General features: G+C 37.8%; 1 protein-coding gene across 1 annotated transcript in view; it reads left to right on the forward strand.

The window, feature by feature from the left end:
* CNTLN (centlein) overlaps nucleotides 1-21,273 on the forward strand; it is a gene marked incomplete at its 5' end in the record, with an annotated part of 196,332 nt that overhangs the window by 26,038 nt on the left and 149,021 nt on the right. Inside the window, 1 exon segment of the mRNA XM_080637807.1 lies at nucleotides 9,163-9,247. Within this exon segment, the coding sequence (XP_080493933.1) occupies nucleotides 9,163-9,247 (85 nt within the window).

Consider the following 21,273-nt stretch of genomic DNA (forward strand, 5'->3'; position numbering starts at 1 on the left):
CTCATCGAGATTAAGAACAATGTTGACCTGGTTGTATCCAAACTGGTAGCATTTTCCATCTTGCCCTGGCTTTCTTGGAGATTTTGAGACAGATGCAAACAGAATGAAACATATTTAAGCATTTTGTTGTTTCTGTTTGTGTCATGGATACCACCAATGCTTGCGTAGCTTCATTTTTCAGTCTGTTCTTTCCACCACAAACTCCATAGAGAATTCTGAGAAACCTTCAGTGCCCACCATGTCTTTGTTACAGACTTCCTGAGATCAGAAGCCATCTACGTAATGGAAGCAGACAGAACTGAAGCATGGTCATATGTATCTGAGATCATACATACCATGAACCAAACAATATTGTCCAGTGTATTTCAGCCTTTAAATTGATGAAAACAACAGCCAGACTTTCTTCAGGAGGGTAACAGTGACAGCAATGGAAAGGTGCTGGTGTGAAAGGGCAAGATGTTCATTATCAACCTTGTACACCATGGATGTGCAATGAAGAAAAGAGAAGAAATATGTATTAGGAGAAATTGTGTAGGCAGTACTAGCCATACAGTCAGGTAATTTATATTTGTAGCATTAGACAATTCCTTATGAATATCTTTTTCTCAAATAAACCAGGCAAATGTAGAAGGCATAATTTGGGGAAGATAAGGGGGAATTAATAGTAGGTTTCCATTATTTGTCTGCTATTTTAAAGTGCTTTCATGGTCCCAAAATAGAAGTTCACCTGCCCTAAAATTGTAAAAATGTAGCTAGTGTCGTTTTATGGCCACACTGTTGATTCCTGTAATACATCAATGATACATTTCAGCAGGCTTTGCAGTTCTTGCTGGATAACTGTAGCTATATTCCCATTTTAATATTCAGATATAAACAAAAAATTATCTTTACTGTGCAAATGAGAAATGCCTTTGGGATATGTAAAAGCCTCCAGGTATTTTCAAACAAGCCATTGTAAAAGTACTACTCATGTTCGTATACTTTGCAGCTACTTTAAATACTATTGATCTCAGTATTACATAAAGAGCATCCTATTTCTAGTTCACTGCCTTTTGAAACTTTTTTTTTTGTTGTTTTTGATGATGAGCTGAAAAAAATAGTGTTAGAAAGTACCTTTTACAGGTAAATGCATGTGTAAACTCAGATAGAGTTGGGGTTCAGGTGAGTGTATCAAAGGTTTTGAAATATTTTTGCAAACTTGGAGAGCTCTCCTTTAAGACTTTCCTCTTACAATACATGAAATGTTGACAGGTCAACTGACTCTTAATTTTCTTCTAGGGCTGCTAGCTGACCCCTTTCCTCTGGATGGGAGATGTAGCAGGATTCATTAATGATCGAACTGTGGCAGTGATACCACAGACTTGGTAGATGTAAATGGGGATTGTATTACAGTAGGTGATACCCTTGCAGATAGCTGCATTTGGCAAGCTTGCCTTATATAAATGTTTTTCCACACCTAAATTCTAAGTGTGCTTTGTCTTGCAAGTCTTAGCAAAGGGCAAGAACAGATCATTTCAGGCCAGTCTAAGAAACAGTGGCAACCTGAATGTTAGTGCCAGTGGTTAAGAGAGAATTTTGTTGTTCTTCCTGGGGAGTGACATTTCATAGTGTACACGTGTAAAAACATGGTTGAAGAGAAAGCGATTAGAAATAACCAAAGAGTTTTTGGAAAGGTAATCACAGGAACTTACATTGTGGTTTGCTACTCCTGTGAATAGCAAATTGTGGAAGAAACATTAAACAAATTGACATAGATTCCTCACTGACTCACGGTATGCAGATGTACTAAAAATGACAAGTACTTTTTATGTAAAAGAGTGTGCTGTATGAGTGATTAATATAGGTTGCTAATGTAAATTAAAAAATATTTTTAAAACTGTATCTTGCATCTTTTGAAGGGATAATAGCTTGCAGAAACTTTCTTAAACCACTCATCGCTTTATTCTCATGCAAATTAACAGGAAATAGAATGACAAGAGAATGAGAAAGTAAAAAACATCTAAGGTGTTTTTAAAGGCCATTCCCATTTTGTCACCTGAGTTTAAAATAAAGTGGACTCCCTAGTTATTATCACTCAATAAAATGGACAGAATAATAGAGCATAAGAGTACAACCTTTCTATCTGAGGTCAAATAATTGTGATTTTCTACAGTTGATGAAAGTTTAATATCCTGTTTCATTAAAAATTCTCAGAACATTGAACATAAGTCAACATTCCATGGAGAAGAAGGTATTTATGCAGTTTGCATGTGTGCATATCTGCATATCGGAGCACAAAATATTGACATGATAATTGCAGTCAAGCCTGATTGAACAGTGGCCTTTGGGAATTCAGCTGGTGTTGTACCAACTGGATGGCTGCTCAGGACACAGTTTGAAATGCAAGGTGCAAGTTAGCACTTTATTCAGCACAGGCAGGCATCATTTAAAAATCCTTGGGGGAAACCCTGGTGATGTGCAGATGTTAAAGCAGTCTGTTCTGAAGTGCTGATATTTTGAACACTGTAAGAGACTTATATATTTTAGATGAAAAATGTTCACAAAATTATTAGGGAAAAATGTTACTATTATCTTTACTACTCTAGTGTAAAAATATGTTTAGTATTTTATGTACATTGCTTAAAATAAGAGGCCTTAAATTGTCTAATGAATTAAAGCAATCAAGTTAGAGATGCAAGAAGAATTACATTTCTGTAATGATGGTTTTACATTTTGATACATACCATGGAAGACAGAACTAGTTCTATAAATAATTTACTAAGGAAATAATTTAATTTTACAATTTTTCTTTAATTAGGTCTTAAATTATTTTTATAAAGAAACAAAAGTAAGTGTATGCAGTTTTTTCTATAGAAAATAACTACTGTGCAAAACATGTGTTATCATTTTAAATTCTTTTTTGCTCCATGCTGTCTAAATCTTAAAGTACTGTTTGTAAATATTAAAGGAAAAAAATGATACTGTGCATCAATTATAATTTGTCATTAAATATAAAGATCTTCTAGAATCTGAGGTGAAAGTAAACTGCCTATTAAATGAAAACTTTAGTTCTATTTTTTAATCTCTTCTTAATAGGTACACGAAAACACGGTATGGTTTCTAGTTGAAAGATTGAGGTATAGGCTTTGTTTCTGCTAACCACAGACTGCGCAACCACAGGGATGTGGCTGTACACAGTAAATTACAATATTGGTGCCTTATTTGCAGTAACATTGACAGTCTGTGCTCTACAACTTGTCTTTGCACATGGGTGATTCATTATCTATTTAATACCAACATTGTATGCACTTGTGTAAGTCTGTCTGTGAAATAGTTAGAAGCCTTAAGACCAGGAGAGATGATAATCAACTTGAATGCTGCAGTGCACAGGCTGATACTTTGTAGCCTTTCTAGTTCTGCAGCTCTTCAGATTAAAAGAAGGACCTTTCAGAATTAATATTTCTAGAAGCAGTTAATTTTTAGTTGTATACTGAAATATAGGTATGCTGTTGAAATGTAGCCTTTGTTCTTTTATTACACAGCCCAAAGTTTGCAATGTAATTTTAACTTTCTATTTAAAGCCAAATTTGTAGATGTTTTTTTTATTTATTTTTTTAAAATCCTTCTATTTGTAAAACTGGAAGGACATATTCCATGAAACATGTAAACAGCAAATTCAATTTATTAGTTAAAATTATTTTGATTTAATTGATGTAAAACTGACATAAATATATAAACCTCTGAGTTACTTTTTCTTTACAAATGGTTAATTTGACTGATTGAAACCTGTGATAGGATACAAGGTGCCTCTTTTCCCAGACTGCCTTTGCTAAAAATTTTAGGAAGCATAGTGTTTTATAAACTTCTGCAAATTTCTGATTTTTAACATCTTTAAGTACCTTATTCATAGTTTAATGGTTACTCATAGTCCAATGTTTCATTTTTGACAAGCCATTAAAATGTGCCAAACCTCAAAAATATTATCCTGTCCTGTTGTGTATAGCATAAGACAGGAAAAAAATTCCTTTATAGAAAAAGTGTGAAGTTTAAGAATATTTTCTTGCTTCTTCATTTTTGTGTGAAGCTGGATCTCAATAATCTGTGTAGCTAAATACATCTGTGTTAAACATTTAAAATAGGTAGTACTCATGGGAAAACCGATTGGAGCTTAAAACTTGTACAAATTGACAGCCTCTCTTCACTCCATTTTTCATTCTAAGGAAGTCTGCAGATATTCTTAGGTCACATCATTATTGCTCATAAGTGGTTCTAATTAGGTAAACAGGAGTTTGTCTCCGTCATTGATCATCATCAGCTTCTTGATAGTGCCTGATTCCCCCCCCCCCAGTATTCCAGTGGATTTTTTTAAAATATATTGTAAATACATGTAATAGCTCATTTAATAAATTCAGTTGAAGTTTTTTCTTAATATTTGTTACCCTTCTAAAAAGCAGGAGGTGATTGCTGTAATTCTTACGAAGTCTCATTTTAAGGCGCAACAGCAGATCCAAATATGATACATAAGATCCAGTCTGTCATACTGCGTTGGGTGTCTGTGGGGAGCTGTCCTGTAATGAGCATTGGAAGCCATGCTATGCCACCAGAAGCTGCTGATAATGTTCAATATGAGGTTTCAGTGTTTGTGTAAGTTGTGATAATTAGGATTTTACGTTTATCTCTGAATGGTAACTGGTGGAACTGTTTTTGGGGGCATTACTACAGCCTGTGCTGTCTAGAGAGTCTGAAAAAAAACCCAGGAAGCCAACCCTCTTGAATTTACTCTAAAGTTTTCCTCCTAATTATCATAATGATAGAGCTGTATTTATAAATTTTGTTCCTTGACAGCTTTGTTTGAAGGACTGTTTGAGCATCAGATAAACAGGGAAAATAACTGCATTTAATTAGAAATGCACTTTGAACCATTGACTACTATGTGCCTGTGTTACAAGCACATTTTTTGCTTTAACAACAGTCTGTTTCTTCTCTCTAGTCCCAGGCTTTATTCTTCCAGCTTCTTTTGTGCTGCCTGGTTGTAAAGTCATGTGGCTCCATAAATTCCTGACTACCAGTAATACAGCAGAATTAACTGCACATACTATTTTTCAGTTCTCCAGAGCAGTTTGTTCTTTTGCTTGGTTCTTGGCTGGCTTATTCATTTTCTTCCCGTTCTCTCTTCTAAAACAAACAACAAAATAAATAAAACCAAACTAAAAAGAACCCACAAACAAACCACCATAGTTGTAGAATCATTGAATGGTTAGAGCCAGAAAGGACCTTAAGATCATCAAGTTCCAACCCCTCTGCCGTGGGCAGACGCCTCGCACTAGACCATGTCACCCAAGACTGTCCAGCCTGGCCTTGAACACTGCCAGGGATGGAGCATTCACAATTTCCTTGGGCAGCCTATTCCAGTGCCTCACCACCCTCACAGTAGAGAGCTTCTTCCTTATATCTAACCTGAACTTCCACTGTTTAAACCCATTACCCCTTGTCTTATCATTTCAGTCCCTGATGAAGAGTCCCTCTCCAGCATCCTTGTCGGTCCCTTTCCTATACTGGAAGGCAGCTATGAGATCTGCACGCAGCCTTCTCTTCTCCAGGCTGAACAGCCCCAGCTTTCTCAGCCTATCTGTCTTCATATGAGAGGTGCTCCAGCCCCCTTATCACCCTCATCTCCTTCCTCTGGACTTGTTCCATGTCCTTCTTATACTGAGGACACCAGAACTGTACACAGTACTCCAAGTGGTAGAGTTATTTTGAGCCTTGCTTTGGGAAATCTACCTTACCCATCAGTTTTTCAGATCAGTTAATCCAAAGTGATGAGTTCATAGCGGAGTTAAGAAGGTAGTAAATTTTTGAGTATTTGTGTTTAACTGTGCCTTGTTTTTAAAAAAGGCTGAGTTTGTGAGAGGAGGTAGTGATTAGAAGAGTTGGGAAGACAGTGGAATATTGTGGGTGTCGATACAGAATGAGTGGTTAGAGCAATGATTTAAAGTAGAAATATAACATTAAACAGGTGATTTAAAATGGAGTGGGAAATGTATCACTGTGGGAACAAAGAATTGATAGGACAGCTAGTGGATAAGGTCAGGATGCTTTTGAGGGCTGGAGGCAGTGGTATTCATTGGTTTGTGGAGCTTGTGTGTGTGTATTTTTTCTGTGTCTACACCTTACAATTCTAGTACTTTGTAGTAGATATGTGCTTTCCCTTTTGTCTTGTGAAGCTCTTAAATTTTGGATGAAGTAGTTCTGCATGTCTCTAGTCTTATATTCTTAAATTGTCTAGCTGTAATTAAGACCTGAGAAAATTTGGAGTGTTATGATACTGACAGTTAAGACATAGATTAATATAGGTCTCTTACTTCCTTGGATAGATTATGTTGTAATGTGCTTATGGGAGATACCTCCTTCCCAAAATGTTTGGAGTTTGTGTGCTGCAGCTTTTATCTTTGAAAAAGGGTAATTGTTGATAGCCATTAAGGACCCCACAGCAAAGTAATTAAGTATGAAGAAGCATTGGTATTTTTATACTAGAGCATTTTTTGTTTGAGTTCTGGAGTTATGTTCAGTAGCTGTAATGAACAGCATGTTTCAGGAAGATAACAAACTTTTGTGATAAGTATTATACAAACAGTCTATTTACAGACATTTTCCCTTACTAACTGCTAATTTTTAAAGTTTCTTAGTATGTTTTACTGAGTTTTATAAACTTACTAGGATGTCTTTTACCATTTTTTAAAACCTAAGAATGGGATTTCTGTAAACTAATTATGCATTATAAGCAGGGTGGGTCAGTTACCTTAACTGTGGTCTGTTGTGAAACCTGTTTGTTGTTTTCTCTCTTGTGTTCCCATTTTTATACTTTTTTTTTTTTTTAAAGGATGTCACAGTGTAACCTTTGAAATACATCAGGTAACTCCATATTTGCATGAATCTCTCTAACTGCAGTCTACTTAGTCCAGTTTTTAGTAAATGTTCAAAGAGAAACTATGAAAAACTGGCTGTACTATCAATTTCATTGCTCATGTCTTCCTAGCAACCTTTTGTGACATTCCTTGATGTTTTTGATTGCAGGTGGTCAAATGCTTTGAGGTCAGGATCTGATGTGCACTTTTCTGTTAAGTTTCTGTTTCAGTTAAAATGTTAAATTACTTTCAGACATGAAATGTCTTTTGGAATACTTGTTGAATATTCATGGTTTCATTTATCTCTGCTCATTACAGCTGCTCAATGATGTTCTTTATGGAAGATTTTTTTTTTAATGCCATATAACTTCTTAAGTTTCCATGTATTTTTATTTCTCCCAGGTAAATATAATTTAAATATGTGTCTTTACATCTAGGTTTTTCTTAGTTTTATTCAAATGCTGCAACACATCAGTGCTACTGTATTTGCAGTACAAGAGCACTACTTAGAGTTATGATGCCTTGAGACCTTGGTTTCCCAAAATCTTGCTGTAAATTCCTTCCCATTTTTATTTAATTCTTTATTTACTCAAGATAAGACTAGGTACTTTAGCAATCATATAACTTTATTTTAAAAAAGCATGTTATTGGATGGCCTGTGGGGGCAGTGTAGTTTAGCCTTTAAAAACACTTATAGCAATAGAATATGCAGTAATACATAATAGTGGAGAAAAGTAATTGTCCGTATATCTACTGTCCTCGTTAGTCACTATTACAGAGTGCTTCACCAGATGAAGCCTTTTGTGCACAGGTGGATCTTCTCATCTGTTTTTGATCAGGTTTACAGAGTTAAAGGTACCACTCTTGCATTCCCTTCCACCTCTGAAACATTCTCACTTCAGTAGAGTGAAAGTTGTACAAGTAGTATTCTCTGACTTCCAGGAGTGACTTATATCCAGCCATGATGTAAGTTTAAGTGTACTGTGAGGGCAGGAATAATTCTGAATGAATTTTTTTTCTGCTTGTCACCTGTGGTGGTGGGAATGCCTGAAGTATTTGGCTATTTTTAGGGAATATGTGTTTCTCAGACCTTTTGTCAGAGATACATGATAGAAACTTAGCTGTCTTATGTGGGGAGTGAAGGTGATAGGATTTACATGAAAAACAGTTTGGGGATAAGCTCTGAGGCCTTGGTGCATGACAAGCCCTGGGGCAATGAGTTGGAACGTTGAAGGACTGGAAAGGTAAACAAGCAGGCCTTGGAAGGATGGGCCAGGATGTAGTTGTGGTGGGAATCTCAGTTGGAGGCCAGAGGATGTGGGGGTTGTGAGAGGTTCTGCAGCATTGTGATTGGACTATTTACCTGGGGAGTTTCACAGTGGCCGATGAGATTGAACTTTGTATGTATGTGCAGGTTGGGAAAGTACTGAAAAGGGGATAAAAAGGGCTTGGTGGTAATAAACGAGTATTTGAGTCCCTGCATCAGCTTGAGTCCATGTCGTGAAATGCCACAGTCTTGTGCTAAAGATCTCTGTGTAGCTTTGCTATCACAACATTTGTTTTCTTTCTGCAAAAACCAGAATCCAATAAGGGCATCAACATTTAAAACTCAGTCAAGAAGCAGGATAGGAATTAGATGAGCTGTTTTGTTAAACAAAATGTTAATGACTCATGAGCTGGCTTTCTGCAAAGTGTTGCAGAAATTATTATAGCCTTGCACTTGTTAACCATATAGAGAGGTCCTATTCATCCCAATTATCAAGCTTCTAAACTGTCTTAGCTCTCACCTCCCACCTCCCCCCCGAAAAAGTTACAGGTTCTGTTCATCTTGAAAATAGTAAAATAGTTATCTGTGATGTTTATAAGTATTGTTTCAGACATGGAAATGCTACGTAGCTAAGAGAAGGACTTCACAAAGCCAAGCAGCTTAGTAGCTCTATATTGCCAAGTAGGAAAAAAAGAATTTTGGTAAGCCTATGGACAAGTACACTTCCTGCATTTGGAAGAGAATAAGACAGATAATTTCAGCTGCTTAAAATGTATTTTAATATCTCTTGCTTCTGTTTCTTTTTGAACAAAGTTGTGTTAGCTGTTTACAGATGTAATTTGCTGTCACTTGCCATATGCTCACTGATTAATTCTGCAAGGCCTGTCATCTTCAGATAATTTAATTTTCTGTACTTTAAAATGACATTCATTATCAGGACATGAAAAAATGAAATTATTAACTGCAAATTATGACTAATAAAGTGTCTATTTTTTTTTTTGTTTTTTTCAGAGAAAAACAGAAAGCTGAAGTCAAGGACAGAAGGGTTTTAGAGATTTTGCAAGCTAAAGACAGCAAAATAGAAACCCTAGAACAGGTTAGTATTATGCTTAAATAGAGCAGTTCAGAAGAATTCTGTCATTGGCATCACATTTATATTTCCTAAGATGAACAAATAGTTTGCTGTTGTGTCTTAAGGTGAAAGTTGCAGGTGATTCAGAGAAGATAACCTTCTGACAAAGTATTAAGCTATTCTGAGTTGTTCAGACTGTTGACCTTTCACCTAAAAAGTTCCTGTGATTTTAGAGGAAACTTTTGCTGTAAAGTTTTATCAGTTCATTGCCTTATTTTGCCTAATAGACAAACCTAAACTTGGATTTCAATCTAGATGAATTCCGACTATGTTTAGGTTTGTAATGTCTCCATGGTTTGGAAAGGTTTGCCATCCTGACTCATACAAAAATAAACATTTACTATAGTAATGAGAACTAAACATGTAGAATACTAAAAGCAATACAGCTAAAATACATTTATGTATTTTAGTGTTATTCACTTGTACCAATATTTATTAAGTTAGCTGTTAGCATAAACTGTAAAATAATACTTGCAAATCCAAAATGTCATACATAAGTATTATGTATATTCTCAATTGAGCTGTTGATGCAAAACAAGTGCTGTGCTTGAGTAAAAACAAACAAACAAACAAAAAAATCAACCCAATGTGTTGGGCCAAGCCTTCGGTGAAATTGAGGAAATATGAGCACGTATCCCAAAAAATAAAAATAATTATTTCAAAAGTAATCAAGGCTCTTGAAGCCTTCTTAATATTTGAAATACAGTACTTAGGAAATCCAACACTAATGAAAGAAACAGAAGAGAACAATAAATATTGCACCTTCCTTTTCTCCGTAAATTTCAAATGGGGTTGTTCTTCCCCAAGTGCAGGACTTTTCATTTTCCATAGTTGAATTCCATGAGGTTCCTTTCAGCCCATTTTTTGAGCCTGACATCATGACCCTCTGTCCGCTTCTCCCAGTTATGTGTCATCAGCAAACTTGCTGAAGGTAGGCTCTGCCCCATAATGGAGATCATTAGTGAATTTCTCACTTTTCTGATTGCCTTTACTAAGTCTTGCCTGAATTGAGGTAAGTTGTGTAGCCAGTGGTGTAAATTGAGGTTTCCAGAGCTTACCTAATTCTGGTCTGTTCAAAATAAACTTGATACACCTGCTGCCTGACAAGAAACACGTCTTTAGAATCATAGAATAGTTAGGGTTGGAAAGGACCTTAAGATCATCTAGTTCCAACCCCCCTGCAATGGGCAGGGACAACTCACACTATACCATGCCACCCAAGGCCTCATCCAACCTGGCCTTCAACACCGCCAAGGATGGAGCATTCACAACCTCCCTGGGCAACCCATTCCAGTGCCTCACCACCCTCTCAGTAAAGAATTTCTTCCTTATATCCAATCTAAACTTCCCCTGTTTAAGTTTGAACCCGTTACCCCTTGTCCTGTCACTACAGTCCCTGATGAGTAACTACATCCCCAGCATCCTTGTAGGCCCCCTTCAGATACTTGGAAGGCTGCTCTGAGGTCTCCACGCAGCCTTCTCTTCTCCAGGCTGAACAGCCCCAACTTTCTCAGCCTGTCTTCATACAGGAGGTGCTCCAGTCCCCTGATCATCCTCGTGGCCCTCCTCTGGACTTGTTCCAACAGTTCCATGTGCTTTTGATGTTGAGGACACCAGAACTGCACACAATACTCCAAGTGAGGTGTCACGAGAGCAGAGTAGAGGGGCAGGATCACCTCCTTTGACCTGCTGGTCACGCTCCTTTGGATGCAGCCCATGATACAGTTGGCTTTCTGGGCTGCGAGCACACACTGAAGCCGGCTCATGTTCATTTTTTCATCGACCAACACCTCCAAGTCCTTCTCCGCAGGGCTGCTCTGAATCTCTTCTCTGCCCAACCTGTAGCCGTGCCTGGGATTGCTGTGACCCAGGTGTAGGACCTTGCACTTGGCATGGTTAAACTTCATAAGGTTGGCATCAGGCCACCTCACAAGCATGTCGAGGTCCCTCTGTATGGCATTCCTTCCCTCCAGCGTATCAACCGAACCACACAGCTTGGTGTCATCGGGAAACTTGCTGAGGGCACACTCAATCCCACTGTCCATGTCACCAACAAAGATGTTGAACAAGACCAGTCCCAACACCGATCCCTGAGGGACACCACTTGTTACTGGTCTCCAGCCGGACATTGAGCCATTGACCACAACTCTGCGTGAAAGAGTTTGTCTGAAAGGAGGTTATTAATCTTTTTATTTTGTATTAGAGCAGTGGTGGAAGTTTCTGTGAGTTGTCATGTCGTCATAGCTGTAGGTGTGATTTGTAATGTGTCTGAGGCATGGATCCACATAATTTTTATAGAATCATAAAATCAACTAGGTTGGAAAAGACCTGTGAGATCGTCAAGTCCAACAATTACCCAAGGACTGCCAAGACCACCACTAAATTATGTCTTATAGGGCCTCATCTACACGATTTTTGAACATTTTCAGGGACAGTGGTTCCACCACTTCCCTGGGAAGCCTGTTTGCAGGGAACAGTGATCACCTTCTAAGTGGAGTAATTTTTCCTAGTATCCGGTCTAAACCACCCTTGGCACAGCTTGGGGCTGTTACCTCTCGCTCTGTCACTTGTTACTTGGAAGACCAGCCACCTCATTGTTCCATCCTCCTTTCAGGTAGTTGTGGAGAGTGAAAATAAAACCAATGAATATAAACCAGCAATTTATGATTATTCCTGCATTTTTATCCTATCCTTAGCTGAAAGAGAAGATTCCTGCATAAGAATTTTATAAGAATTTATGTGCAATAATGTGCTTTCAAGAAGAGTTGCCTGTTGTGACAGCTTCTAAACCTGTAGCATGCATTTCCATGAGATTGCTGTCTGTGGTTTCAGATAAATTTCAGAAGCTGAAATTGAAATTGATCAGAAATCTGAACTTGATAGTGTGATGGAGTGATCATCTGGAAGCGGAGAAAGGCTGAAAATATAACTAGAAACAAGAAAAATGCCAGCTGGGGGAGGAGAGCTTGGCAACTGGATGGAAAGAGTTAACAAATGAGGAGGACAGAAGCTGCTTTTTTTGGTGATCATCGCAACTTTAATGCATGTTGTAATGCAGCCCTTTCAAATAGGTTCCCTTAGAGCATCATTGACTGAGAGGAGGTTGTGAAGGGCACCAGATAGTGCCAATGGCCAGTGCTATATATAAAAGCTGTATACAAGGGTGGTGTTATTCTGATATTCTTACCTCATCTGCTGGCCAGGATGCCACAGTATTGAAATGAGGAGGATAAATTTTGGAGTTTTTTGAATGGTTTTGGTGGTTTGGTAAACAAAGACTGGAGCTAGCACAGACAACAACGTGGTAAGGAGCATTCTTGTTTATTTTATATTTTGGATTGTTCTTTCTTTGTTCATCTAAGGGGAAAAAAGATGTTTGTGTAGCTAACATGCTGATAGGTTGCTTATAAAACTGTGAGTTTTGGCAGTGATGTAAATGAAAGTTCTTTTCTGTAAAGTATAGACAGCAAGACTTCAAAGTTGTGTATTGCAGTCTGACAATCTGTTACATTTAGGAAGGTGACTTTTATCCAATTGTCTCTTCTGTTGATTTTCCCCTCTCCTTCCCACCTTGTACAGTTGCAAAATATAATTTGTCATAGGGCATTTATTTATTAGGAGTTTCTAAGTGGCCGTGAGCAGTTGATTATATGACTCCATGATGAGTAAGGGGAAAAGGGCAAATAAATGACGTATCTTGTAATTTGAGATGTATGCAAGTTAACGTTGCAGCCAGAAACAACAGAACAACAGAACCCTAGAACGAGAAACTGCTATAATCTTTCATCTCTTGTATTCTGCTTAGACTTTGTCCTGACTTGCTTAACAGCCCTTTTAAAATTCTACTAGTAAAAAAGCATATTCTTCACACCCTAGGTGAGATGCATGTAGATATTTGTTACTGATACCTGAATTAGTTTTATTGGAGTTTTCCATTGTATTTTTCCCTTTATTGCATCTTTTTTTAAATTGTTGCCTTTGTAGTTGGTTGGTAACTTTTCGTCTCGATAGTCACAGCTGTGCCTCATCTGATATAAATCTATTTATTTTACATGCTGTGTGGTAAAAATCTTACTCCTTTGAGGTTGGTGGCTAGATTGCTCTACTGATCATATTACTGTCATTTTTGGTTTACACAGTGGCTCAAAACTCTTTTCTCAGTAGTTATCTCAGTAGTTATGTGTCCTAATTTCTATGTGTGTTTCAAGGAAAAGAATTTCTAACTGCTGCCTTTAGGTAAATAACTTACTGTCCTACAATTTTTATTATTTTTCTTCTGAAGGCTGCAGATCTTTTTCTTCATTCTCCTTTTTCTTTGGAAACATTTTCCACCTGGTATATTTAATTTATAATATTTGTATATGTCTCAAATAGATCACTGGTTCTTTTTGTGTTTGATTTTTTTTTTTTTAATAAGAGGAGGGTTTTGGAAAAATACATTAAAAATTTAGAATTTAAACAATTAATTTAGAGGATAATGTGGGAGCAGGGAACTCAGTCTTCTGCCGTTCATGCAATAGATAAATTAAAATATCCTCACCTGTGTTCCTTAGAAGATGAAATTAAAGATGTGTAAAAGTAGCAATAAACCTTTTCTGTGACATTGTTAATTAACTAGATTTCAATTTTGATCTGGAAGAACTAAAGCTAATCCTTTTGTCCTAGACCTTGTAATGTTTCAAAACCTTATCAACTGATTATACTCCAGAGGGGTTAAAATAGTACTAGCTTGCCTCATTAAGTGCGGTTGAAAATCTTCAGCTTGCTGTGCAAATCTATGTTAAAGCCCTTTTAATGGGTCCAATTGAAAGAAGCATAATTCTACCTTCAAGCATTAATTAACACTAATAAATTTTTCTTAACTTTTGTACGTTCACCTGGTTGTATTTTTCTTTGTAATAAACTCCTGTTATTAAATTAAGACAAATGTATACAGACATTCTTGCCATCTAAACACTTTCTATCCAGTAGCATATAACCTTGATTCTTCTTGTGTAACGAGGGACATGAGGATAATTTTGGTAATAGGGAGTTTAGATGAATGTGTCAGTGGTGATGAGATTATGCAAAGTTTATAAACTCTTTGCAGAAAAAGTTTCTCCACTGAATGAGATTTATAGATACTGCAAGCAAAGAATATCTAAGGACACTGACACTTTTTTTGTCTTTAAAAAGATGATTCTACACAAGTGGTAAAATCACTTGGAAAAGTGATCACCCCTCAGCGATGAAACCTGTTTGGTTTTTGTAGCCCTGCATTAGTGAATTATTATGTCTTTGTGCCTTTCTGCTTGCCATCTTCTAGTTAGTTTTCCCATAAAATTAAGGGAAAGAAATCTTGTTAAGCAGCTTGTCTAAGTAAGAAGGATGGGGAGGAGAATATATTTAATATTCAAATAGTTGAAAGTTGCTGATTCTTGTTTATTGATAGAACGCTACCTGAAGTAGGTGGTGTGATGACTATGGCTAATACCTGTGGGCTTGTTTGCCTGAAGAAATTAATAAGCTGTAAATTACAGTGTACCTTTACAGCTCATTAGTACTTTTGTGTGAATTCCCGGTAGGAATGCTTTCTGTACAAGTTGAAAATTGTTTCTGTGAGGTACCTTTTTTTTTTTTTTTGAAGGAGTTTTCTTACTTAATCTGCAAAAAAACCAACTACGTTGGGTTTTTCTGCAGGTATTCTGTAAATCCATGCCTTAACTTTTCATTAATTTGTCTGTGTAGCCATGCCTAAGGTTAGCTAATGTTTCTGGATCCTTATTGCTCATAATTCATGTTCTTCATGGCGTGTCTACAAAGATAGCCTGAAATGATAGCTGCACTTGGATAAGACAGGAAAAAATGTAGTTAGTAAATACATGGGGTATTTCTTGTCCTCTGCCTGTTTGTTCGTTTCTTACGTTAGCGGAGTTCAGAATTCAAGGCTGGAAAGAAGAGGGACATCATATTTATGATCTTATTCATGCTGTAGGGAGCTACAGTCTAGTTTGGAAAATTTCTTGTTCAATCCAGGTAAGAATAGTTGTCATGTAGTCAATTAGAGTTACAATGGGATAGTGTTTTTTCTTGAGTTAGAAATGGTTTCCAAAGCCATTGGAAACTGTCTTTACAGTAGAGGAGATTAACTTCTTAACTGTGTTTAGCATATTTTCTGGTTGCCGGAATTTTTTTTTATTATTGTAAAATCAGTGTAGTTTTAAGAGGTTGAAGCTGGATTTTATTCCCTCTTTAAGGACATTGTTCATGAGGAATCTTTTCATATATCGTGGCTTCTTAGAGCAGTTGACGTCATCTATCAGAGCAGTTGACGTCATCTACCTGGACTTGTGCAAAGCGTTCGACACTGTCCCACACGACATCCTTGTCTCTAAATTGGAGAGACATCAATTTGATGGATGGACCACTTGGTGGATAAAGAACTGGCTGGCTGGCCACATGCAAAGAGTTGTGGTCAATGGCTCAATGTCCGGCTGGAGACCGGTAACGAGTGGTGTCCCTCAGGGATCGGTGTTGGGACCGGTCTTGTTCAACATCTTTGTTGGTGACATGGACAGTGGGATTGAGTGTGCCCTCAGCAAGTTTCCCGATGACACCAAGCTGTGTGGTTCGGTTGATACGCCGGAGGGAAGGGATGCCATCCAGAGGGACCTCGACATGCTTGTGAGGTGGGCTGATGCCAACCTTATGAAGTTTAACCATGCCAAGTGCAAGGTCCTACACCTGGGTCAGAGCAATCCCAGGCACAGCTACAGGTTGGGCAGAGAAGAGATTCAGAGCAGCCCTGCGGAGAAGGACTTGGGGGTGTTGGTCGATGAAAAAATGAACATGAGCCGGCTTCAGTGTGTGCTCGCAGCCCAGAAAGCCAACCGTATCCTGGGCTGCATCAAAAGGAGCGTGACCAGCAGGTCGAAGGAGGTGATCCTGCCCCTCTACTCTGCTCTCGTGACACCTCACTTGGAGTATTGTGTGCAGTTCTGGTGTCCTCAACATCAAAAGGACATGGAGCTGATGGAACAAGTCCAGAGGAGGGCCACAAGGATGATCAGGGGACTGGAGCACCTCCTGTATGAAGACAGGCTGAGAAAGTTGGGGCTGTTCAGCCTGGAGAAGAGAAGGCTGCATGGAGACCTCAGAGCAGCCTTCCAGTATGTGAAGGGGGCCTACAAGGATGCTGGGGATGGACTCTTCATCAGGGACTGTAGTGACAGGGCAAGGGGTAACGGGTTCAAACTTAAACAGGGGAAGTTTAGATTGGATATAAGGAAGAAATTCTTTACTGAGAGGGTGGTGAGGCACTGGAATGGGTTGCCCAGGGAGGTTGTGAATGCTCCATCCTTGGCGGTGTTGAAGGCCAGGTTGGATGAGGCCTTGGGTGGCATGGTATAGTGTGAGGTGTCCCTGCCCATGGCAGGGGGGTTGGAACTAGATGATCTTAAGGTCCTTTCCAACCCTAACTATTCTATGATTCCATGATTCTTACTTGGATGCAAATAAATTTCCACAAGCTAAAAAAAATTGTTGTTCCTTAATGACTAAGCAGTAGAAAGAAGTATGCAGTGCCCTTTGAGATTAGGTTCTGGCCTTTATGAATCTGCTGACAGCAGTTAAGAAGGAGCTTGTCAGAAAAGTTGATCATAGCAACAGCTGTTCTGTATTTACCACGCCTGATCTGGCAACATTGATGTATGTGAGTTTAATGAAATATTGCTGTGTCAGGAGTAGGTGCTAGTAGGCATCGATTCCTGCAGATCTCAGATAGTCTTGCACACTTTCAGAGACTGTCTCACTCTGAGGAACTTGTATAGGCCTTGCTGAGAAGGAAAGTGGGGGAAAAAACCAAACCCCCAGGTTCTGTCAAGATTGTGCTTTTCAGTGAGAACAAGGTAAGAGAAGAGCTCATTTTAGCAGGTTTTTGAGTTCAATTTGGAATTAGTAGAAAGAATAGGGACTAAGAAGATACTTCAGATTTTCTGCTCCCTGACCTAGAGGGCTGGGCTACTGCTTTCCATAGTTTCAAAATACAGCTGCTATGAAGAGAAGAAGGAGTAGAGAGTAATCAATATATTGGACAGTGCCACTTTACAGCCCTGTCTTATATGTCTTGCAGAAAATCAAGCCTGTCCAGACTAGACAAAAGAGGAAAGGGGACTTATTTAGAGCAGCTAATTGTTAAGGTGATATTAGAGTTGAAGTGAGATTGTGAGATTATATTGTCAGTGTTCGCTGTAGTTATCCTGAGAGCTGTCATATCCTCATTACAGAAAAATGGACAGTTAATCTCTAAATCTAGCAGACGCATTACTGCAATATGTGCTATACTCAGGTGCTGGATATAGTATGAAGCTACAGCCTTTCTTTTTTTGGCAATTAATGTCTCATTTCCAAATTAAGAGATGTACTTTTGTGGAAAACTGCCTCTAAGTATTGCCCTCTTGCAGGGCAACGAACTTCTGTATTCCATGTTTCAGAGATGGTGAACCTATTGCACGTGTGCCAGAAACAGTACTTGGCTCCCTTGTCAATGCAAAAATGCAGCTGCTGGCAACACTTAACTTGCACTACACCTGTTCAGCAGAAGGGATGGAAAGAATATTAGAATATTTTAAGTAGTGAAAACAACAGTAGAATTTTCTTTTTAGTGCATGACAGATGGAATGTGCAGTATAGGTGTAAGAAGCAGCTTGAATGGAATGAAATGGTATGCATCATAAAATTTTTGTCAGTGCTGTGACCTACTTAGCAGATATCTCACTAAGATGGTTCCTTTGCTGTTAGTGGAAGTTCCAAGACTGATACACTACATGAAATCACAGTTTATTTCCACCACATGTTTAAACACTAAGAAATCCCGTCAGGTGGTTCAGTTAAGGTAGCAAACTTTGCTGAAGACACCAAATTAGTCACATCAGACAATTCCGAAGAGGGCAGTAGGGATCATGGTGTTTATGATATATTATAGTGTTTGACCCTTCCTTAATCTGTGTGTCAGATGAGAATTCAGGAGCAAGACTGACTGGTGGTAGAGGAGTAAGTACATACCCCCTACCTGCAGGATGAAGTCAAGCTGCTCGTATTTCTGGTCTCCTTTGCTGCAGCAGAACCGTTTTACCTGATCCTGTTAGAAAAGAGCTTTAAAGGGTCTTCATGTTCTTTTCTTTCTCCTGCAAAAAAGGCCTGCTATTTTTCTCTGGCACACATATAGCATGTAGGCATGTTTGAATGGACAGTGTTCTAAGGAGTGTTTCTCCTTGTGTGTGTTTTGTAAGTGATCATGTTTTATTTCATGACCATTAGAAATAGGAGTTCAAAATTCTCATTTGTTTTGGGAATGGATTTGTAGATGTCTGCTTGTGGATTCATACTTCTTTTCCGAAACAATTATTTAACTTGTTTAATGTCAGGAAGTCCTGGAAAGCATGGAGTGGGATAAGGAGGAACAAACATTTCTGATGGTATGAAAATCAAGTGAGCTCCCCCACTTCAATTCCAATTTTTTTTCTTTTTTTTTTTTTTTTTCTTTTTTGATTATATAAGATTGTTAGAGCATAAGGACAGGTGTGAAAAATAGGAATTTTTAGTGAGATATGCACTCATACTGTTATTGCATGAGCCACATTTTAATGCGTTACATATCGGTTACAATTTTTCTTGTTTTTTCTGTCCTTGTTAGGAGTCAACAGTTAACTGAATAAGGTAATCCTTTGGAAGGATACTGTACAATCAGGTAGCTCTGTTGGTATTTTACTTTTGGAGGAGTAATGGATTAAAAATAACTTGTGTTTTGTGTCTTAACTAGCTAGTGTCATTTTGACTATGAAAGGACACCACACAGACACCAAATGCAGCAGATGACTTCTACAATGTATGGTTACTGTTTCATGAATTATTTATACAGAACTTCTGTTCATCCTACATCTGAATATAATTACAGAATCTAATGAATGGTCATGAGATGAAAGAGTGGATTTATTTGGTTGGTTTTGTTTTTTTTTTTTCTTTTGGGTTTTTCTTTATTTAGGAAGATACCAGAATATGACTGGGAATGTTATTTGTTAAACATGTGTAAGTGTTCAAGTTTAGAACAATGAGAATTAATAAAATTTGAAAAAATCTCAAGAGACATTTCAGAAAGCTAAATTAGGAAGGCTACGAAATGTTACTGGCACATTTTTAGTGGTGTTTAACAATTCCTTCTAGAATAAAAGGAAAGTTGGAAGAGAGGAGAGAAAGTTATGAGTGCAGTAAGTCAGCCTCAACTACTTGGTGGGTAAAAAGAGATGATGAAAGTGGGGGAATAAATCCATGAATGTTGAAGCAGAAATTTTGAGAAGTTTAAAAGACAATGTTTTAACATTTAAGTTGTGATAAAGAAAGCTCATTAATAAATTAATTTTGTTTATGCTTAAGATGTCAGGATTTTATTAAAAGCCACTGCTTGGGTGAAAATACTTCAATTTTTTGTCAGTTTGAGTTATTTTGTTTTTTGGTTTGTGGTCCAGTTCGAGTGTTTTTTTGTAGGGTTTTTTGTGGGTATGTTTTTTGTTGTTGTTTGTTTGTTTGTTGTTTTGTTAATGTGGTATATTAGAATTGTACTGCACAGTGGGAGCTTCTGCTAAACAATAAAGAAATCGCATAATGCAATTTTTATTTGTTGCCCTTTTGTTCATTTGTTTTGGTAGTGGAAATTGAATGCATTTCCCTTCACTGGAGCCATAGACAGACACCTCTAATATTGTGGTGTAGAGGCTTGAGTTTTTTTCCTGAAATGCTTCAGTAGCCAATGACAGAAGCAAGGTGTCTTGTTGCATTGTTAAGAAAAAGAAGTGTTGCAGCTAAAGAGATGCCATGAGAAAGGATAAAAATGAATTCTGAAATGGCATTTCTCTGAAGCATCAAAAGACTGGCTCCACCAGGTTGCAGTGTTTCTTTGTATGTAATACTTCCTAGAGCATTCTGAGAACCAGAAGTATGCAAAGGATACTCTTTGACTCTTGCCAGCTAAACAAAAAGATAAAATTATTAGGGCAAATTCACTTCCAGAATACAGTATTCTTTCTTATCTATGGAAGAGCCCTTAGAAGTGTACTGTAGTTGTGTCTGATATGTAAGGCTTTTTCTATAATTCTTGAGCATGAAGCTGTCAAAAGCCAATTGAACATTGCTTTTGTCCTGTTGTATTCAAACAAGTATGACTGCAGTCAATGCAAAATGTGAGCTGAGATTGTTCTTGTGTAGCATTATCCTGTCTTTTACAGTATCTAGACAAAAACAGTAGGTACTGTGGGAATAGATGAATTCCTGGTGAGTGGTGTTATTTGGTGAAGTCTGTCAAAATAACCTCATGTGGGAGGTTGCCCCATGTGTTGATCATGTATGGGTTTTTTCTATTCACCTACTTACCAGAGTAAGGTAGTCTTTTAGGAACACTGCTTGTATTCTCTGTTGTAAGAAATTGGTCTTTACTGACTTCCTCCTATTATACGAGGTAATTCATAGGCTGAGGAAGCAAAGTGCAAAAACAGCTGCACAGGCAAAGGCAGATGATAATTTACTTAATTGTGTATATCAGAAATTCTTCTTTATGACCCTTATTTCTACTCAGTCACAGCTCCTGAGTAATAATACTGTTTTTTTTCTCTTCTTTATAAGCATGTGAAATGAGCAAATATGAGAGTAAAAGTTCGATTCGTTTAGAGGAAGAGATAAGAGCATACAAAGTGGTACCCAAGAAAAATGCTTAGAAAGGTAACAGGATTTTTTCAATGCAGGTATTACTTATCTAAATAATGTTTCACTACTGCTGTGGTAGGTGACTTTGTAGACTACTCAGGTGAGTTTGCTGCTTAGTGATTGATGCAGTGTATTTGCTTTTGGTTTAAAGTCTGAAGTGGGTCAGTTGTGGGGGTAAGTAATTAGTGTGCATGTCTGATTCAGGATAATCTGTCTGATTATCCTGCAAAGTATGTGAAGTAAGTAGCTTATTTGAG

This window comes from Psittacula echo (assembly GCF_963264785.1).
Source record: "Psittacula echo genome assembly, chromosome: Z".
Classification (NCBI taxonomy): domain Eukaryota; kingdom Metazoa; phylum Chordata; class Aves; order Psittaciformes; family Psittacidae; genus Psittacula; species Psittacula echo.